This window comes from Mytilus edulis, chromosome 6, assembly GCF_963676685.1.
Source record: "Mytilus edulis chromosome 6, xbMytEdul2.2, whole genome shotgun sequence".
In the NCBI taxonomy this organism is placed as follows: Eukaryota; Metazoa; Mollusca; class Bivalvia; order Mytilida; family Mytilidae; genus Mytilus; species Mytilus edulis.
This window is the reverse complement of record NC_092349.1, coordinates 67,380,745-67,404,465: the sequence shown is the minus strand read 5'-3', so window position 1 is coordinate 67,404,465 and position 23,721 is coordinate 67,380,745. Positions and strand designations below refer to the sequence as shown.

At 32.4% G+C, this 23,721-nt stretch overlaps 1 protein-coding gene across 1 annotated transcript; it reads right to left on the bottom strand.

Moving 5' to 3' along the window:
• Nucleotides 1-1,060: 1,060 nt before the first annotated feature.
• On the bottom strand, nt 1,061-21,587 carry LOC139528206 (uncharacterized). The gene is made up of 10 exons (XM_071324086.1): nt 21,482-21,587; nt 13,542-13,765; nt 12,614-12,717; nt 12,106-12,251; nt 11,592-11,713; nt 9,695-9,848; nt 7,963-8,105; nt 6,288-6,419; nt 5,677-5,914; nt 1,061-1,358 (listed from the first exon to the last, which is right to left on the bottom strand). The coding sequence occupies exons 2-10, from the start codon at nt 13,654-13,656 to the stop codon at nt 1,223-1,225; spliced, it is 1,290 nt and encodes a 429-aa protein (XP_071180187.1). The 5' UTR covers nt 13,657-13,765; nt 21,482-21,587; the 3' UTR covers nt 1,061-1,222.
• Between the last annotated feature and the right edge of the window lie 2,134 nt (nt 21,588-23,721).

Genomic DNA, 23,721 nt, shown 5'->3' with positions numbered 1-23,721 from the left:
GGTCTCTATCACTTATGGTTTATAAGATAGAAATTCATATCACTTATATCAGATGCATAAGGGGAAATAACTCTCATATGGAGCGGTCCTATTGCTTCGGTCAAAATAGAACAAATCATGCGAAGGATATAACGAGCAATTTTGTAAAATAAATTTGTCATAATCTTTAACGGTTGCGAAGGAGATGCGATAACAAGGAAAACAGTGTTTGGGGAGATAACTCCTACAAAGAAAAGTATTCGTTTACGCAGGGTAAATTTCAAAAGCGCATAAACTGTTCGATATCATATACAAAATATCTAAGCGACATATTGCGAAACAAATGTTTATCGCAAGAACAAAATTAGGCGGAAGAAAAAAAAAAAAATAATCAGAAGAAAAACAATAGGTCTTTCCACAGAAAAGTGGAAAGACCTAATAATCAGAACAAAAACAATAAGTCTTTCCACAGAAAAGTGGAAAGACTTAATAATAATAATAATCAGAACAAATTCAATAGGTCTTTCCACGGAAAGGTGGAAAGACCTAATAATCAGAACAAAAACAATAGGTCTTTCATCCGAAAGGTGAAAGACCTAATAATCAGAACAAAAACAATAAGTCTTTCCACAGAAAAGTGGAAAGACTTAATAATCAGAACAAATTCAATAGGTCTTTCCACGGAAAAGTGGAAAGACCTAATAATAATCAGAACAAATTCAATAGGTCTTTCCACGGAAAGGTGGAAAGACCTAAAAATTAGAGTTGTTCCAACAATTTAAAAAAAAAAAACAACCAGCATAACTAATGAGTTACAAGAATGACGTAATAATCATATATAAAGATTTTGAAGGGACTCTTACATCACAAAATTTATATAGAATGGACTCTAACATCACGAAATTTATAAAGAAAGGCATCTTACATTACTAAATTTGACCTTTATCAAATGAAAACCTTTAGAGATGATCATATGGATCTGGGTGTTCGTATTTAAAGAATCGATCATTAATACCTTCTGTCTTGGAAAGTATGAATGAACACTCTGTCTCGTCCTCGGTGACAAAGAAATACTTGACGCTTATACATTTATATTTAATACTTAAATAAATAATAATATAAATATGAAATATGTGTTGAATGGTCAACCCGTCCTTCAACCGATGTGGTCCACATAACCTTGGCAATATTGGTACTGTACTAAAGCTATCTGATTCTACAAGCAGGGAACCATAATAGACAATCACGCTGATCTCATGCTTCGGATCTCCTTCTCGAGCACTTCCGTTACTCTGATAGCTTCGTTTGCCTTTGGTCCTCCAATCTTGTTTAACGCCACAAGGGCAGCCTCTCGAACATTGGATATAATGTCGTTTCGCCTACAATCATTAAAAGAAAAGTGAAAACATGAAACGTATTAAAATAAAACAGAATAGTAAGCGACACAAAAGATCTAGTGTAATACTAACAATAAACATAGAGTTCGAGAAATAAGATTTGAATCTGTAATTTTAAGGGACAGTGCTGACAATGTTGAAGTCCAGACGGTCGTTTAGTTATCGGAATATTACAAATGTTCATCAATATTGATAAGTTTTTATAAAAGCACAAACATCGTGGTTGATAACGAAAGACAAATATATAAAACTTGCTGATCATTTGAAGATCGTACTAGTATGATTACCTTTTTGACATCTTTTACGTGTGTTACTTTGCTAGTGTTTCGAACGAGTTTAGTTCACGTTTACTTTAATTTACCAATTTATGATAAAAAAATGATCGCTTATCATATTTTTCAATATTTTTCTCCAAACATTGCTTTATTGTATGGGAAGACATTACGAAGCATTATATCATCGCGATATGCATATGATTTTAACTCATATTTTAACTAGAGACAGACATCTGATTTTTTTTTAATTTAACAAAGTGGATATGCATATACATGTAATTGAGGAAAAACACTCTGTGGATGATTAGAACTAAAACGGCCTATTTGTTCTTATTAAAACTTGGTAGACAAGGCAGCTAAAAATACCTTTGCAATAAGTTATTGTTCACACGATTTCAAAAATGCAACGACATAAACAGAATAAATAAGTTGTGATTTAGTATTATATATTCCTTTTATGGAAGTGACAATAGGCAGATTAATCCTATATCTATAACATCAACACATAAAATAAATCAAAAATCATCTCCACATGTGTCTAATGTCATATTGGAATATCAATTTATTATCTGTATATGGATACGCAAAGAGAATTGAGCTCAAGTTTTGTGAAGAATAATCCTAACCGTGATCAACTTATAATAAAACCACCACTTAAAGCAACTTTCAAATTATAAGTATTAATCGATGTAAAATTGTATGTCAGAATTTTATTTTATATTTCATATTATTGCGGATGATCAATGCTATTTATACGTACAGTATCTAAAATTTTAAGGCTTTTTTTTAACCAACAAAACGACCAAGAGTTGATCCAGGGTTCATAGAAATTGAATGGGGATGTAACTGTCGATAGCGGTAAAACATTGACCCCCTTTTCAAGGCGAACATTTTACATGATGCACACCTGAGTTAAAGTAAAGTCTTATTGCAATCGGATAACTCGTGCTTTAGTCGTAGTCAGAACGTGAATATATATGAAATATGATACAACTATCCCGCCACGATAACACCACGTTCTCAGCACGCTTATTCTGAGACCTCACTACGATAATCACGATCATTCTACGCTCATTACGCCCCGACTACCACCATACCACTAATAATCCGATTGCAACACGATCTAACCACGATTCTACTGCCATTATAGCACACTCTTACCACGGCCATACTACGATCATACCACGCTCCATGCAATAACGTCAACATCGTGTTCCATATAAATACTGTATCATTCCATCTATTTCTCATTGATATGTAGAGTTTCTGGGAAACAACGCAGTCATGCAACCTAAACCTACATAAGGGTAAGGGTAGAGGTACAGGCAGAAGGAGATCTGATAGTAACGGATCATGACCTAAAAGATATATGTCGAACCGACCAATCCAACCTGAATCACAACTTATTGCTGGTCCATTAAGATCAAATGGCGATGCTTTAGTGAACGATAGTAGGAATGACACAAATGTGTCAAGAATGATTGAGCAGTTGGAGATTAAGGACAAGAGGTCCAAATTACATACAGATAAATAAAAGCTAGAGAGCTTTTAAAATTTTTATATGACAATGACAATGAGCATGATGATCGTGGTATGAACGTAGTCCGGTCGTCGTTAGAATAGCGTCATGAGGACGACATGGGTGTGCTAAAATCGTACTATAGTCTTGAACAGCGTGGTATAAAAGTGGTATAGTCGTAGTGGAAGCGTGTTTGGGTCGCGGTAAGAACGAGATGGTCGTATAATGGGGTCATAGTAAAGTCGCCATGATATCGTAGCGCCGTCTTCCCGACGACAAGAATCGCGCTTTCGCTATGCTGTAGCTGCGATGGTACAGCGACCTTTGAGATCTTACCATGACCTTACTGCGCTCACACTACGCTTTTATTACGACCTGATGTCGCCACGACCGCAACATGAATGATTTGAACATGTTCAAAGTTAGTCACGCTCATCACGATAATGATGACCTCACCACTACCGTACTGCGATCTGTACGATCGCACAACGATCGTCAAAATTTTCATTTTTTCACAGATCGTAGTGCGATCGTGGACTAGTGGGACTGGGGTTTTAAGGTTTTAAATATTCACGAAAATATAAGGTTAAACTTATGATATGTAAGATTTTTAAAATTTCGACGGAAATTAAAAACCAACTGACTTTATACATTGGTTTAAAGATCACACTTATGGAAACCCGTTTCGAAACTTGTTGCTTTTAATTAGAAATTGCTCGACAGGTCTGTTTTAATTAAATTGGAAAATACATCGCGTTTAAAAACAATTGAATGCATTTTGGTTCATTTTTATTACAATTTAAACAAACAAACGCTCAAAATAAATAATTATTTTAAAGAAAAGTAGGTATGATTTCCGACGAAATCTCCACCAGAAAACAAATGACAGAAGTTAACAACCGACACGGCGTGCACAAAGCTCAGTCCACAAACGTAACGTCTTCAAATTACTAAAACCATTTACGACGTCGGCATTTTACCCAAGAAAACAATCGCGTAACAAAAACACTGGACACTTAGTTTATCACAAAACTATAAATATTTACGTTCAACATATTTCTTTTTTCTTTCGAACAGAAATGTGCAGCAAATGCACATTCTGGAAATATAAATAAATATATGCTACGAGCAGTGAAATGGAAATGAATAGCGACTATGTCGTGACTCTTTTCAGAAAATAGCGTTAAAACGTCATTTCTTTAGATTGTAACATAATAGCTGGACATTGAAAACAAATTCAGGTGTTCGGAATGGCCTATCAAATCATTTATATTTTGCATATTATTTTAAACCTCTGGAATACCAAGTTATTTTGAAAATAAATAGATTGCTACAATGTATTACATATTTTTTCTTGCCGATTCTTCCATTTCTATTATTAGTCCTACCTAATTACTACTTCTTACACATAACGAAGATCATTCCAAACTTATCTACCATGATCGTTTTTGATTATTTTTTTTTGCGATGAATTTCGTGTGATGCAAGAAATATAATAATATAATAGATGCGGAAATGCAGGAAAATATGTTGATTTTGTATGATTTTTAGGTCAAACAAACTTATCTACTAGTATGCTTATTCAATGTTACAAGTTACACTGTACTTTTGCCGTTATTCTATATGTCCGTTTCATGCTTTATAGATTGAATTTTAATTTACCTTACTAGCAATGTGGATTTTTATAGCATGCATTCATCATTTTATCATAAAAAAAAATCTATTTTTATTCTTATTCAAAAATATTTTAAACACGGTTGTATAAAACTATTAAAAAAGCGCATTTCACAGTTGCCGTCATCTTTGTGCACGCCGTCCATATATCCCCGTATTGCCTTCAAAAAACGTACAAAATCCGTAACCGCATCAACTCAACTCATCCTCTTCGTGCCTGTCAGCACATAATGCCTCAACCAGTACTCGTCACATTTGCCTGTCTTTTTCCTTCTTCTCGATCTCCTTCCAGGTTATCCCAATGTCTTTCATCTCTGATTGTACCTTTCTGCGCCAGGTCTCTTTTGGCCTCCATCTTTTTCGTCTACTATCAGGTGTCCATCGCAAAGCAATCTTGGTGATATCCTCATTTCTGTTCCTCAATACATGGCCAATCCAATGCCATCTCTTCCTTTGAAGATCTTTGCTCGTAAGCCTAGGTCGGCATTCGATCTAGGTTAGGGGGTTGTGAACAAGACTTACTATCTCGTCTCATAAAAAAACTCTAGTTACGGAAACCAGACCGTAACCGCATAGCAAACTATAAAAAAAAAACCTGACATGATTGATAAATGTAACGAAAAATCTCAAAGAGAAAAAAAAACAGCCTTAATTACAAATGTATATATATATGTATTAACAATAAATGAAAAACAATTATGATAAACAGCAAAAGATGACAACCAATAAATTACAGGCTGCAGATCTGGGACTGGGAAGAAACACACATAATGAGACAAAGGGGAAAAGGAGGAGAGGGGGGGGGGGGTCTTGTTATGTTTTAAGCACTTACCAAAGGTTTACTAGCTCTTCAATAACAGCTTCTACACCAAGATGGCCTAAAGCAAGACATGCTGCTTCCCGTACGACCCTGTCTTTCATTCTCAAACATTTCCGTAGAGCTACAATAGTTTCTATGTCTGTGGAATTAGTCCTAGCCAATGAGATGATAGCCACAGCCTGAACGTTTGCGTCTTTATCTGTCAATAAATCTCTCAAGGCACCAATCACTGTCAGACTTTTGAATTTTCCTGGTAAAATTATTGATGTAATTAACAATGTAATACTGCAATAACGTTTCTATTTGCAGGCAAAGTACCAAAATATATTTTGAATGTAAATATTTTTAATAGAAGGCTACAGTAAACAGAAAATGTAGCCTCTTTTTCATTCTGTGAGAAGCACACATTTATATGATGTGACGTCTGGTAACAAATGCGGACTGTCTGTTGGTTTCAGTATCAAAGACCATATAGTGCTTCTAAAATTTTGATATCATTCAAAGAAATTTTACATTTTGAAATGGTGGTGTGCCATAAATTTCCATGGTATACATGTTGCATGGACATATATATATACATGGAGATATGTATAGATATATCATATATCAACTTTTACACCTACCAAGATTTTCTATAGCATCAACTCTCACGCTAGAATCCATATCAAAAACTTCTCTCATTGCGTAACTTTCTCTGGCTTGTTCTTGAATCCTGGACCATACAGGCAAGACTTTTTCATCGATTGTACAGAATGCTGAAAAAAACAACAACAAATATTATCAACAAATTATTTATTTTTTTGTCATCCTCGTCCATTGGTTGACCGAAACCATTTTTCTCACATGAAAGGTATTATACTGCGTTCTCTAGTCTTCAAACACGGAAAATAAGTGTCTGATTTGTAAAGTTTACAATGTATGCTAAATATATTACAACTATCATGAAATTGGAATCGCACGTGGGGATACCTCTGTATAAACAGGAGACGATTATCATAGAGACCAATCGGCAGTCCTCGGGTGAATCCGCGTCTCTTCTTATGGCGGTACGGAATCGGCCGAGTCGTGATGAATGCCCTATTTGTTCTTCATTCAAGTTAGGTAATTGCCAAATGAACTTACGAATTTCCACCAAAAAAATATACAAATATGGCTCCGTACATTGTGATAGTGTATCAAATACAACAGGAATATCAAACTTTAATGTTTATATAACATAAAAAAATAACGAAGTAAAGTCGGCTTAAAATTAAAGGTACTGTATAAAGCACGAAATGCCATTCAAAAATCTGAAACAGTTGCAGATGATACAAGTACACAAGTCATGTTAACAACCAATAAGATAAGAACTTCAAAGCATATTATATTTGGCTGCTCGATGGAAAATTTCATATAAAATAGGGGAACTGTAACACCTCAATATAACAGTTGAAGTTCTTGTAATGTCTATTATACAAATGATACTAAAATTAGCCCTTTAAGGTAGCACAATACAAAGATTTTATAACTCCAACTCCCAAGTTTATAAAATGCTGTAACTTTCTTAATAATGCTTGAAATTTTATAAAAGTGGTAGTTTTGGATAGCTAACAGATTACTCTTTCAAATTAATGCAATGTTAGTATTATACAATAATTATGTAACCAATTATAATGTTAACTGTGTCTAAACTATTTTTCACCAAATTTCCACTTTCAAATGAAATTAGCTTCTGCATAGGTATCCCTAGAGGGTTGATTTTATTATATGTTGTTCCTATGGCCATTATCTACAAAAGGGTGTCTCAGATTTTAGATAGAATGTATAGAACAAATTTTACACCTAATTAAACACTATCGTCTTTTATGTGGTTAGGATGGTTACACTAGTTAGAGATTTATGAGAGAATGGAATACCATAGAGGCAATCTGAGACACCCTTTTGAAGCCCATGATGTGTTGATTAAGATTTCGTTAAAATTTTCTGTATAGTTAAAGAGATGGTAGAGCTAAATTCATTCAAGTGAACTTAACCAGATGTTGCCAATAATTACATAATAATTGATTACATAATGATTGCATAATAAAAATATTGCATTCATTTAAAAGACTAATCTTTTATCTATCTATATATACCTCTTTTATTATTTTCTATGCATTCATAAGAAAGTTACAGCATTACAAAGGTTAGTGATTGGAGTAAAAAATCTTTGTATTGTGCTACCTTAACAGGAACCAAATGCATTACTTTAAGATAGTATTGTATGTTATTCATAATTAAATGTATGATCTAATAATCAAACAGTTCAAATTATATTACCAATGAAATTCTCAAAAGATACGTTTTCAGCATGTTCAACCATCAACTCTCTGTGTAAGATAGCTAGTAGCCATTCGGTATCCTCTTCTCCAAATGTCTGCTCGAAGTCCAGTTTGAAATCCTCTAACAGTTTTGCCTTAAATCTACACAAAAAATAAACATCCTGATTTTAATATATATTATTAATTTTCATATAATTACAAAAAGTCATGTTCTCTGTTATTTTTTTAAAAATAATTGAACAATAAATAAAAAAAAATCGTAAGGGTTCCGCGGAACCCAGTGTCTCGCCTACTTTTGCTGTTAATCGCAGACTCGACAAAAATGAGGAAAAACATCAATAAAAATGTCCTTCTCGATACTGTCTTTTGATTGAAAGAAGCTTCCAAGTTTGGTAAAAATCCAGGATAGTTTATGAATCTAATAAATGTTTTATAAACTTTAACTGCAGACTGTATGTAATGTTAACTGGAAGAAAAACTAAGTCCATTTACAAGTAAAATACGGAAAAAGTGGATTTTTTTTTTCTTCAAAATTTACTTCTGAATAATATCTTATGATCAGAAACAAGCTTTTGTCCAAGTTTAGTAGAAATCCAGGATAGTTTAAGAACATTATAAATTAAAGTTTTAAAAACTTAAACCACAGAGTGAATATTTTGTTTCTGACAAAAAACTAAGTCCATTTATAAATAAAATACAGAAAATTTATTTTTACAAAATGTTCTTCTTGATACAACAATGTATCTTATGATCATAAACAAGCTTCTGTCCAAGTTTGGTACAAATCAAGTATAGTTTATGAAAGTGATTAAAATTTTAAAATATTTAACTACAGAGTGAATGTAATGTTTCCTCGCAGAAAAACTAAGTCCATTTATAAATAAAATACGGAAAAAATGGAATTTTATTTTTACAAAATTTATTTCTGGATACTTTCTTATGATCATAAACAAGCTTCTGTGACAGTCTAAGTTTGGTAGAAATCCAGCATGGTTTAAGAGAGTTATTAAAAATTTCAAAAACTTTAACCACAGAGTGAATATTTGTGGACGCCACCGCAGCCGCCGCCGTCGACGACGCCGACGACGGAATGTAGGATCGCTTAGTCTCGCTTTTTCGACTAAAGTCGAAGGCTCCACAAAGATGTCGTATTGAATATAGAAATAAGGAGGTGTGGTATTTCAAATGAGACAACTATCCACCAAAGTTCAAATGAAATGTATGTAAACAATTATAAGTAACCGTATAGCCTTCAATAATGAGAAAAAAATACCGTAAATCGGCCATAAAAAGCACCATTATGAAAAATATGAACCAATACAATTGAGAAATCTAACTCTCTTTTTAATAACACTTTGTTTAAACAAGGACTAAAAATGACACACATGAACCAACGACAACCACTGAACTACAGGCTTCTGATTTGGGACAGGAACACAAACACTGTGGCGGGGTTAAGCAGGTTTGAAGGTGACAACCCTTCCCGAATGCATGTTTATAATACTCAACTGAAAATATCATACATATAAAAATTAAGAAAATATGTATTATAAAACTGACTGCACTTTCTATATGAAAACAAAAATCGAGCCTAAACGATTGAAAGAAATGAAATATACCTTCAAATAATAATAAAAACCCATAATCATTGTAAAAGCAAAAGAGAGTACAAGTTCAAATGAAGACCATGTAGATGTGTAAAATGTTTCAATATGTTTGTCAGAATTCACCTTTCCCAGGACATATTTGCGACTGCTCCAAATGTATTGGTCCAATATGCCTTCCCGTCTTGCAGATGAATTCTGGATGCTTTGATCCTTGACCTTGATTTAGCTGATCTGAGGTACCGTTTCTTTTCTTCGGTTTTCTTTTTTGTTTCTTCGTCTAAAAAATAACCAAAGTACGATTAACAAAGAGTTTTTCACTGAACTGACATTCCAATATTGCAGAACCATATATACTATCATCTATCTTGAATTTGCAATACAGCAAATGTTTGCTCATATGATAGAAAAGTCTTCAAGTTGATGATTAGGACGTTTAACAGTGTAACATTAAATTTTTCAAGGAATTTATTATCGGCAATTTAGAAGTAGTTTTTAGAAAAAAAAAGAGTTTACACGCTGAAATGTCTCGCCTTCTTCACTAACCATTGATATTATGTTGATAGTACTAAATGTAAAGCTTCATTACAACTATCACATAAACTTGACATTATCCAAGAAAATGAGGTCATGTTCATATAAACCGAAGGAGAAATACATGTACACCTCACAATCATTCAATACTATCAGATTATTACATGGCATTTTTCATATTGCATGTATTATATAGGCATATGATAGAAAAATTTCATATTAAATGTATCAACAGAGAAAAAACTCATGTTGATATGGACGAAGCGACAAAAAAATAATTCAACAATATACTTTTATATGACTTTTTTTTTAAAGTAACTTTCTAAATTATGTTTCAGAAAAACTTTAAAAATGCAATTATTTAATAACTTTGTTTTTTTTTATTTCATTATTTTACACAATTTACATAATTTACTTTCCAGTATTCAAATAATTGTTTTGCACACTACTTTGTAAAGTTTTTCACTGAAATCGTAGCATTGATGTGTATTTTCCGGAATTTGCCGAGTATCATCGGAATGCCATGTGATAACGTTACGGAAAAGCATGTGATAACAATCGAAGCATGTGATAAACATTTCATATCAGCCCGCTAAGCACCAATTCGAAAAATATGGAAGATACTTTAATTTAATGCTATTATCATACGGTAAAAATCATATGTTATTTATTCTAAGTATATGATAAACTAAATATAGTTGACCTAATAGATCAAATCACAAAAACTTAACACTGAGCAATGAACCGTGAAAATGAGATCAATGTCAAATAAAACCTGCGAGATTGACATGTACGTCATAAAATATGTCCATATATATTTACAAAATATAGTAGACATATTGCATATACTATTAGAAAAAAAGACCAAAACTTTGAAAATGAGGTCAAGGCCAGATGACACCTGCAAGTTGGACATATACAGCTTACAATCTTTCTATACACTAAATATACACTAAATATTGCTTATAAACATCTGAGATATTGACTCAATCACCAAAACTAAACCTTGTTCACTGATTCATGAAACTAGGTCTAGGTGAAGTGAAAACTGTGTGACGGGCATGCGAACCTTGCAAGGTACGCACATACCGAATATATTTTTCTTATTACTCACATGAAGAGAGAAATAAACATAGAAACAATCTTAAGTTTTTTTCACTTTTTTGAAAATGAGGTCAAGGACAATAGTCATGTGACCGACAAAAACTTCGTAACACAAGGCATCTATATACAAAGTATGAAACATTCAGGTCTTCCACCATCTAAAATATAAAGCTTGTTTAGAGTAACTTGTTCCCATGATATTAAAATAAAGGAAATCCAGGAGTATGCATTTATCATTTTCTTTGAAATTTTTTGATGCTTACAGAGAATGACTCTTAAGTAGTTAGTTAACGCCGACGCCGGAGAATAAAACCACCAAAAATAAAATGTTGTCCTTCGAAATAAACAATGTGACAAGATATACATGTACATGTAACTTTACTACCTCGATTTGATGAATCATAGTCCGCTAACATATCTTTGATACGAGCAACCAAGCTAGGTAAGCCATCCTCAATTATTTCACGATCTAAGAACGACCATTCAAATCCAGCAAGTTGTAATCGCCTGAAATAATAGTACTATAATCAGTAAAATATACGGATCGAGATATAGCAAAGAGAAACGGCATGGAAAAAAACCAAAAACATGTGGAATATATATAGTACATGACTGAACTGATTATACTGCAGTTTTAAACAGTATATCTTATTTTTACACAGTCTAGTGATGCTGGTATTTCACTTAGAACATTTTTTAAATTAAAAATGAAAAGTACATACATTAAGTTTAAAAAAGTATCTAAATTCAAATAGCACGTTGCGATAAAGGATATTAATCTATTAAGATTTTAAGGTAAACAATGAATTATATAATTAGACAAAAAGGACTATCCTTCTATTAAAATTATGATAGAATCTATATATGTAGCATAAACACGGTTTGGTGTAACATCTTACATGCCGTTGTCCATAATTTTGGAAACATCATCTTCGTCGTCTATTGCTACAGGTAGAATCGATTTCTTCGAGACGTAGGCGAGAGCCAATTGATCCTGACATAACTTTGATTTCACAGAATCTGTACTGATCAGATAAAAAAATATCTAAAAAAAGGGAGACAAATTGAAAATTCAGAAACTGCAAGGAGTTTTTACATAAAACATTTAGTTGAATTCAGCGTATTTTTATTAGAGGAATTTTTGCACCTGCAAGTATGAATGGAGTTTTGATAAAATATAATAATAAAACATTGTTACATTACTGCAATGTACAATGTAGATGCTCTTTTTCGTAAGTTTTCAATTTCGCTACCAAAATTAGTTTGATTCATGACTTTGAAAAGGGAGACATTCAATGAATATGTTAATCATGAGAATCTTCACTTATCGGATTCTCTATATACTGCAACATAACCTGTGTAACATAAGAAATAATAATTACATTAACAAAATAAAATAAAACCAACCTTTGCATCCACGACAGCCTGACCAACCTTGCTGAAGACGTTCGCTCCTCCTCCCAAATCATAAGTTTCCACCCAGACGTCAATTCCTGCTTCTTTGAGTTTGTCTGATTTACAAAATCAAATCATACATGTTAAGATACGAATGTTCTGGTAGGAAATGATTTATATGTTAAATGTAATCTAGTTGTCCTGCGTATAAGGACAATGGGGAAAGAAATGTGTTATGATTTGTATATTACGTATATTCATGGCCATTCCTTTCCTTTTTCGTAATTCAAGTTTTTAAATGGAATATATGACCTTTCTGTTTATTAATTCACACATACATTAAGCATATCACAAATACAGCTGTGTTTGTAAGTTTAATATTTCAATACACGAACTTTATATTCAGTACACAAAAATCTTAATTAAATGAACTTAAATATTTTATCCGAATTCATAAGATAGAGAAATTGTACATTCAATAACTAAGTTTCTATGATAGTTTACATTCATTTTTATTTGATTGATTTATGGTTGTTTAGCACTCTTGCTCATGAAGGCTGTATTGTATTGGGGGAGTCTGACTGACAGAATCGCCGACCCACGACATTAAAATATCGTCTCCTTTAAGGAAATACTGTAATCACAAGTAATTAAAAAACTGGTAACTTTTCCAAAACTTTTCCCTTGCAATCATGCATACCAGTTCGCCTTTTCAGAATCTAGAGGACTATGGATAATCTCATTGTTCGTACACCAAAATGGAAATAATGTTACGTCATTGGTTGAATTTCCATTGTTTATCACGTTTTAAACCAATAACAACGTTTTGGTGTACACTTTTGGAAATATAACCCAGAATGCATTATATTCTGAAACGACGAATTACTCAGAAAGACAATTCGTGAAAATCAAGGTAAAAGAACTGAAATTAATGCTTTACCTCTGATTTTAATGACGTAATTTCGGTCTTCCGGATCGTAGCTAATGATTACGTCATTTCCTGCAGGGAGGTGAGTTACCATGGCAAGTTTCGCCTTCAATCGTTTGGCCTCCATCTTTGTCCGATATATACCACTTCTAATTTTCAGAAAGGCTAAGTTGGGTTTGTTTGTGTGCAATGCCTCATTTAAACATTGTCAGGTGTATAGACAATGCATGAATAAGCTATAGAAAAATATTAAAGTGAAGACATGTAAATTGTATAATATTCAAGTTAATAGCTACGCTTTCTATATCTGATGAACTGTTCAGTATGGCCCTTGTTATCTGTAAAGTTGAATGTAATTTACAGTGTCAAATTAATTTGTAAAGGACGAAGGTGGTTATAGAAAAGTGCAAACAGATGCATTATCTTAATTCGAATGTCGGGTGATCAATCAGTCCACACTAATAAACAGTTTTTCTATAAAATCGAAACAGTTAAGTTATATAAACTTATATCCATAGACTAGACAGGTAAGTACTATTCCGAAAAATACTACAAATTGTTTAATCATATTTAACAATAGTAACTGACTATACACATAATAACCTTACAAGGGGTGTTTGTGTTCTTCAAAACAGTGTTATATCCGCGAAAATTCGAATGAATGATATGCTTTATATATAACGACGTCGCGTACGGTGTTGGTGATAATACGGGTTTTGCTTTCCAGTTTGCCTTTATTGCATTTGTTAGAAGTTTCGGAATTGATAACTATATAAATGTATATATCAAAATGTGCGTAATTAAAAGTAGAAATGGAATATGCCTTAAAATCAATACTTTTATTAATCTTGTTACTCGAATGATCCCTAATAACACTGATTTTGAGCGTGTAGACAAGTAACACCGCGACATATGATCAGCGTTGCTTTGAAGTTATTCTTGTCAATTTTTAAACTTAACACATGGCAAGAGTAAAATCTCTTTGTTCTTTCTGTGGTATAATCTAGATAATGCACAGCTAAGGTGTGCATTAACTATCTCAGATAAACTGCACAGTTCAAATCTATTTTTACCTTTAGGGGCGGTTCTTGGATTTTGAAAGGGGCGTTATTCTATCAAATTAAAAAAAAATCCCCGAGTGTAGCGAGACTAAAGATAATATTGACGATTTGAAGCTAAAACACGATACTTTGTCAAATCCAAGGTTAACGACCTCTTCGCCCCCACCCCCGAATCCGCCATCTGCCTTGAAATTACGACAAAGTTAAACTTCGTACAAACATCGTAGTTTCAAAATAGGAAAAAGAAAGGTTTCTCATTCCTTCATTTTTTTTTATCTAAGCTGGGACATAAACTATTTTATTATGTTTTGTGTACAACGTCAATCTAAATCAGTGTTTAAAGTTAAAAAGAAAGTTAAAACAGTTTTTGTTAATTTCTGCCCAAAAAGAATTGTATCTAAGAATATCCGAATATAAAGAAACCAATCTGATTAAGATTAGTTTCAGACTCAATGGAATTTATAACGACTTTTTGAATATCCGAATATAAAGGAACTATTTTTGGATCGAATTTAATGAGGACCATATTTAAGTTTGTTTTAAAACAGGGGGATTAGCTGGAGATCAATCAGACTTCATTTAGATGGACGTGTCTTAAAAAGTAATACAGAAGATAAAAAGAAATTGGGAAGGGGGGGATTGCGGGGAGTAAAAGGTTTTGAAAGAGAAACGTATTTTCTGTTTTATTAACATTTTAAATTTAGGTATATACTATCTTCCTCTGTCCTTTTTTTCTCTTAGCACATCATTAAGGGAAAGAAATTCAAAAGCAATTATTCTAATTTAAACTCAATAACCCTTGCAGTTTTTTTTTATTCATACACCGATTTGAAAGTTCAGTTTGTGAAAGTCTTAATCGTCACCAATTAAATACAGATTGGGAATAAATTAAACGGAAACGACAAAAACAATATATCATTAAATCGCAATTTTAGAATGAGTCTAAATATAAAAAAAATATTAATTTGAAACTTACCAAAGTCGTATTTTCGCCTTGCTTTACCCTACAAGAAACTTTCATAGGATCCGTGGATTGCGAAATGACGTCAACAGTTCTAGAACGTTCACGTAAATTGATTGCGTCATGTGTTAAAACAGTTATTGGCCAATCAAATCGGTATATGAAATTTAATCTGCACAGCACGAGATGACCCAATAACCCGAACTCCTACGTCGTTCGGGTTATTGGGTCATCTCGTGCTGTGCAGATTAAATTCCATATACCGACTTGCTTGGTCAATAACTTTATTAAAAAAAAGTTGTACTCCTAGCAAGAGTAGGCTTAAGTGTTAATGGTGTATGTTTTATTTATGACGTCATAGTTAACTGGACGCGTCTGACCAGGACGAAAAGTTCACTTTGTTTTGTGGTCAAGCCGAAAATTGAAAAAAAATATGGATAGGGGTGAAGTTAAGAGTGATTTTTAAAGTTAATTCAAATAGATTATTCCGAGAATGATATATCTTTTTATTCCGTATATAATAAGGGAAAAAATAAAAAGTTGTGTTACAACATTTCAAAAGATCGTGGCAGAATTAATGATTTTTTGAAATTTGTATTTCTGTCACAAAACCCAAATCTCGCATATTTTTTGGAGCTCTTTAAAATTCGAACGAATGCTGCAGATCCAAACCACAATTTACATATCCACCCTTCCTGTGTCAAAATTATACAATTAATATATAACTTTTTATGTCTTCAATTAGTAAGTATTGTTTAAATTATGTCCTAAATTGTTCATTTTATTAAATCCGTTGAAATGTCACACTCGCAGTTTTCTGACGTTTTGGCGTATTTGTAAAGTGTCTTATGAAAAGTAATAGGCAGTTGCAGTCTTTTCTACGATATGAAATTTTATTCAAACGTGAAAACTTTTTTTTTAAGTGTATGAAAAAAAATTGTGTCGAAGTTTTAAGAGAAAATATTGAAAAAAAAATAAACGCGATCTTTTTGTTTTTGTCTAGTCAAAATGTCACAAAACGCCGTTTTTTACATTTTTGTTACAAGTATGATAAGTCATATTATACAGTTTTGGATGGGGGAAAATTTGAAATTATAATAGCACAAAAAATACTATATAACATTAAAATCTACTGTTCAGGGATTTTTTTTAACCCATTTTCGATCACATGTCGGAAGTATTAACGACACAGTCAGCGACTACTTTTGTCTAGTCATAATGTCACACCATGCTTTTTTACTTGTTTTGACGTTACGTTCTGTAAAACTTGACATGTAGTGCCTAACGTCGAAAATTGTGGAAGCCTTTACGTGCCATGCTAATTAACTTTTTCCAATTATATATAACGAATTATGAATTTGATATAACAGATTATGAATTTGATATAACAAATTATGAATTTGATATAACAAATTATGAATTTGATATAACAAATTATAAATTTGATATAACAGATTATCAATTTGGTATAACAAATTATCAATTTGAGATAACAGATTATCAATTTGATATAACAAATTATCAATTAGAAATAACAAATTGTCAATTTGATTTAACAAATTGTGAATTTTTCTACCAATAGTATGATTTAATTATAATAATGAGATTGGTTGAAACATTGCGTAACCCAAATTGGCGCATTTTTTTTTGTGTACTGATTCATTGTTTATCTGACGTCCAGCGACAAATATGTCATTGAATGCTTATTCAAAACTTTCTTAACAGGTTTAATGTTTCTGAAATCCTCTCCTTCCCTTTTTATCTATTATTTGAGGCAGTTTGGGGGACTAGTTTGAATGTTCTCTATTCAGAACATGGGACCTGGTGTCTTAGAACGAACGATTAAAATAGAAAAAGGATCAATTTATATTGCACATTTTCAAATCAGAAAGAACGGATAGTGTGTTTCTAGGGGCATAGGAACATGAAAGGATAAAAAAAAATGCTGGCATGCTTCTTTATCAATTTCGATGGGCACATACAAGGATTAATAAAACATCCTTAAGTTCATCCTTGCATTTTTCTTTATATATTTGTTTCAATATTTATTTTGTTTGCACACTTTTCATTAAAAAACAAAGACCCATGCGCGAGATCTGGAAGAGAAAACCCATGCACAATCAGTACAATACTGTTGATAAAGTTGCAGTAGGAACTGATTTTTTCTCTTTATCTTGTCTAGATTGTGGTGCACATTCGCCTATACATTGTATTTTTATATATGTTGTACTGAGTTTGCAATTTGATGATAGTATCAAGAAAAACGTAAATAGCTGAGTGACAACTATAGAACTACTTTTATTTCCAAGATAAACCAAAGTGAACATATATATACATACAACTTTAATATTACCAGCATTAAGGTTTTAGTATTATTCAACTAGGAAAGTTTTCGCTAAAATGGGCTATCGAAAATACAGCTGAACGGATTAATCCTGCGTTAAAATGGGCTCTAATGTCTGCGCTAAAATGTCCCCTAGTAGTTTTGCGCTAAAATTATCTGCGCCCATCTGTTTTCTTGTTCATAGTTGAGATTAAATTTCTTTTTGATTATAAAATTGGCAAATTTTATTAAATTAATTTTATTGTGGTTAATTTGAATTTGCTTTCAACTGTTGATTCTTTTACCATTTAATACAGGCGATGAAACAAACGATTCAACTAATAAAAATTTTATTTTCGGAAATTATCAAAAGCGGATAAAAGAATAAGCCCTTGACATGCACCATTTGCAAGTATGATGGTCTTGTGAAACAATGATAGTCCGTCGGAAGGGGGCGATAAATGACTGACCCGTGTTTTATTAAGAGAGAGCAATATCTCTTGCACATAAAAGTCACCCTTTTAGATTTCGAAAAGAGCAGGCTAAGGCTACAAGGAAGCATTCGCACCCTCAAAGTGGAAACGGATTAATATAAGTTGTAATAACTTGTTTCCCAATCCACTATAAATAAATATGTTTAAACTAAAAGAAAAAAACAGTAGAAAAGACCGTGGTTTAAACTTTTTTTTTAAATATCCTGTTTCAATCAAAAGAAAGAGAAAATATCTTTGTTCCAAGGGGATAGTAATGTAAATGAATATTATTTTTCCGTTTTAATTTAACTGTACTTAAAAAAAAAATATGTGCCGTTTTTGCATTTCGGTTCTATGCGTAGCAAGTCAAGCAAACCGCTCATATAAATTATGCTGTATAATTGAGCTGCACGAAATAAAAAAAAAAAAGTACGACGTTATTTATACAATGCATGAAAAAATAACGTCAAAATAACGTTACCAAAACTAACACCAACACCGTACGCGACTTCTAGTATTACAATATTACTGAATATGCGTTCTTGTAACGACCAACGCTATATTTTGGCAAAAACAAATGGTTTTCATTTTGGTCAGATTTAGGTAAATGTTAAGCTATCAAAATTTATAGGTTTTAAAATATAAGATTATATGATATTTCGTTTGTGTTAATTATGCTCATAAAAGTACATAGATGGACCAAATCAAAATTGAATTTTTGCAGCACTCACACCTCATATAAATGCAACGGCTTCTGGCAAATGTCTTGCAAGATGTCCAATGTCGGATTTCGCCGCCTTTTACAAATAAACTGTCATTTGCGACGTTATTTATTGAAATTTCTGATATGTTACATGCTAAATAGTGCTTTTCCGTAATTGTAATTTAACTTTACATAACAGCTACATACTTTTTGATAATTTGCGTAGTCAAAATGACTTCGTTTTCAAAGAAATGAAATGTCTTGCAAGTTTGTCCACAATTTTCATACGTTTTCAACGTTGTCGATTCGGGACGCTATTTATATATGGTGAATCATCTGCATATATTTCCTCTGATAGAATTTTCTTCATAGTCAGAAAATATCAGAACCATAAGACCATAAAGTATAAAAAAAAATGCCTGGGGTTGTTCGTTTAGATGAGGTTCTTAAGTTGTGAAAAGGTTATGTATAACGATAGGATAAAAAATCATCTTTTTTCAAATATTCAAATTCGGGAAACGTAAAACTGCGATTTTTTTAATTTCTTTACAACAAGATTCATATGTATAGAAAACTTGAAAGGGAAAATAAGATTGGGCCTGACGCGTGGCTATATACCTCTCCTTATCATACAAAGCTTATAAACATATGAGATGAATATAACTAACCTTTTTTATTTCTGACAATCCTTTCATTTCTTGATTTAATCGTTCCGTTTTTAAAGAAAGAAAGTGAGTTTTATGACAAAACCCGTCTAACTTGTACTTCCCGTCAAACTTTTTTAATTAATGCAAATATATATCTTCTTCCTTTTCGGATCTACGTTTTATGTCAATTGGTCTCTAGTAGAGAGTTGTCTCATTGGTACTCATCATACCGTATATATCTTATCATTTCATATAGACTTATGCATTACGCAAATACGATATATTTTGTTGTTTGTTGCTTACTTTAATACTTTCAGTGGGAAATGTTTCATTTATATTCAGTACAACTATACATTAAGAAGTATCCATATTGATTTGCAAAACAAAAATTACAAGCGAAATAAAAACATATCCCTAATAATCATTAATCATCGTAAAACGTAAAACTTTACGTTACCATTTCAGACGCAATATCGTGTGTAACGTCCGGGCATGCCCTAATTTCTGTATACATGCCAAGCAGGTTGCATTTTTCTTATCAAATATTAGTCCCGAGATCATTTTATATGATGTCAATGTCTCAATAAGAATGAACTTTGACTAGTAATTGAACATTAGATGGTTTGTTTTATATGTATATCAAAATGAATAAATTCCTTAAAAGTTTGAAAACCTACATAATTGACACCAGTTGAATGCTATTGATGCCAAGTTTTCTGTAGACACTTAATTACCACTGTGTCTTAAGCCATCAATTGGTAGTCAGCTGCGAGTGAAAGACTTAGCCATCAGCGTGAGTAATAAGACATTAAAAGGTAAGGCAGGAACTACCAAAAAAGCATGAACATTCTAAGGCTGGCTAGAGAATTTTATTTCGAATTAATCAATTTTAAAGAAATAACTTTTTTATTATTATCTTTAAATCATAAATGTCTTCTGAATCATTTAATGCCAAGTTGTATTACTTTGTTCTAATTCATTAACGCTTTATAGCCTTGCAGACTAGAATATATTCTTTAAAGGGAGTATGCTTTTTTTTTGGGGGGGGGGGGGGGGCAGATCCCACTTGTTGTTTTATCAGAAACCCGTACCCCGCTTATCATTATAATAATACTGAGAGTAATATTATCAAATATATCAAAACCTATTGAACGTGTGCATTGCTATCTTTACATCATGTTTTGTTGGTCTTGTACATGTATGTCTTGTCTTGTTATCAAAGATGTGTATAATGCAATGGTGAAAGTACCTAGTGCATGCTAATGTAATTATATATGCTTTTAAACACTGACAAGTTTGTTTTAGGTTTAAAATTCATGACATATCAAACCTTATTTTCTCGTATTTGATTTTTTTCTTCAAACATCAAATTATATACTTCTTTACAATCCAACATGACAATTTAAAATAATTTTATTAGCGATTTTCGTTTCATTTTAATTTTAACAAAGAAGCAAACAAAAAATAACAAAATATCGTTGGATTACTAAGTCAAAGATGTAAATGCTCAACTTAGGCTCAAATATTTGCCACTGGATACTTAACCACACACTCTAGAAAATCAAAAGAAATCATTGCTGAACGAATCTTGTCTTGTCAAGATGTGTATTTCGCAATGTTTGCTTACAGAAACGTATGTAAATAGTAGTAAAACACTTTATAAGTTTGTATAAATAAATAATATTGACGTATACGATTTCTGTCATAAAATGATTGGCATGCACGGTGTATTAATAACATGTATTTTACACAAACAATAAAATAATGACAAAAAATATACTGACCAATTTAGTACATATTCAGATAAACTCATTCCATGCAGGTAAATATTCTATAACCGGATGTTTACAATCGTTGTTCAGTTCTACGACCTTGCCATTTAAACGATTTTTCAAACATCAATGATTCTTTTTATAAATAATCAATATCGTCTATTTAAATACAAACATGTTCAAAGTACATCATGTTAATGAAGGTGTGATATTATACATATATATATACTAGAACGTGATAAATTGGTTTCCATTATTTTAATCAAACTTAATATCTTGATTATTCATGAGATATTTGCCAATGAACGTTTAGCAAAAGAACAAATACTCTTTGAATTAGCACAAGAACTAGGATAAAATAAGACTGTAATCCATATATAATAGTATTGTAAGCCCATATACAATAAATATGTATATTGTCGGAAAATGAAAAAAAAAATATTTGGACGAGCTTTAAAAACAGGACGAAAAGCAAAGCTTAACGAACGCGAGCTTTTCTCCTGTTTTGCAGCGAGTACAAATATAAAAAGAAGATGTGGTATGATTGTCAATGAGACAACTGTCCACAAGAGACCAAAATGACACAGACATTAACAACTATAGGTCACCATACGGCCTTCAACAATGAACAAAGCCCATACCGCATAGTCAGCTACCGAAGGCCCAGATATGACAATGTAAAACAATTCAAACGAAAAAACTAACGACCTTATTTATATAAAAAATGAACGAAACACAAATATGTAACACATAATCAAACGATAACTACTGAATTACAGGCTCCGGACTTGGGACAGGCACATACATAGATAATGTGGCGGGGTTAAACATGTTAGCGGGGTCCCCCCCCCCTAACCTGGAACAGTGGTATAACAGTACAACATAAGAACGAACTTTAAAAATCAGTTGAAAAAGGCTTAACTCATTAGATGGACAAAAATACAAGTGGACGTGGGCTGTGGCACCGTTAAAGCCCACAATTCCTCTAAAGTCCACAACACCGCTAAAGTCCACAACAATTTTCCGCTAAAGTCCACAACGCCGCTAAAGTCCACAAACTTTCCGCTAAAGTCCACAAAATGACCTCCGCTAAAGTCCACAAGAAAACGCCGTTAAAGTCCACAATAAAAAGTTCCGCTAAAGTCCACAAAAAAGCACCGTTAAAGTCCAAACATTTTTTTTTTATTATCAAATGATCAATTCGCTGGTTTTTTACTCCCAATAGTATATATATCTAATAAAAAGCATGAACCCTTGTTTTTTCAAAGTATTTCTTACGAAAGCGTATTAGGGACATAGTAAACATAAAATTTGTAATGAAATATTTTTCAAAGTCGAAATTTTGACTTAATCTCGAATTTTTGACCTTCTCAAATTTTTGAATTACGACTAAGTAAAAATTCAAAATTTTGATTTTTTAAAAAACTCGAAATTTCGACTTTTCTCAAACGCAAAATTTCGCCTTTTCTCAAACTCAAAATTTCGACTTTACTTCAAACTAAAAAAAATGACACTATAACGTACACGTGAGTGATTTTGATAAAAAAAAAAAAAAAAATAAAAAAATAAAAAAGCAGACATGCAAGATTTTTCATATATCGTTTTATTTAGTTTTAAAAAATAATTTCAATATAAGCAAAAGGTAAATTACCAAAAATACTATGTTCAAAGTTAGCCTCGCTCATCACGATCTTGAAGACCTCACCACGACCGTGATACGACCTTCCTGCGATCTACACGATCGTACTACGATCATCAAAATTTGCATTTTTTTTCACAGATCGTAGTGCGATATTAATCATGCTCATACCGCGACCTCACCACGTTCTGATTTTTTTCAGATGAGATGAGCATGGTGCAATCGTGGTCTAGTGGGACTGGGGCTTTAGCTTGGGTCACACATTAACGTTTTTTACTGCCGTCTCAGTTTGACAGGACCATTCCCGATTAAAATTTGTCAAAATCAAGATCCTGTGAATCGTGGATGGAAATTCAAACCTTAATTAAAATTTGTAAAACAAATAATTTAATCACGACAACAGTCAGATATTGTTCAGGAAGCTTCGATATTCAACCGTATCAAGGAACTCAATCCGATATAGCACGACATAGGCACGATTGTAATCCGACTAGACAAAATCGGCTGAGTTTCCCCGAATGTTACGGGACGCACCTAACTGTCGGGGTGCTTTGCCGAACTATTCGGACCCTTCCCGACCAGTAGGAATCTGTTACGAACTAAAACGACTGCG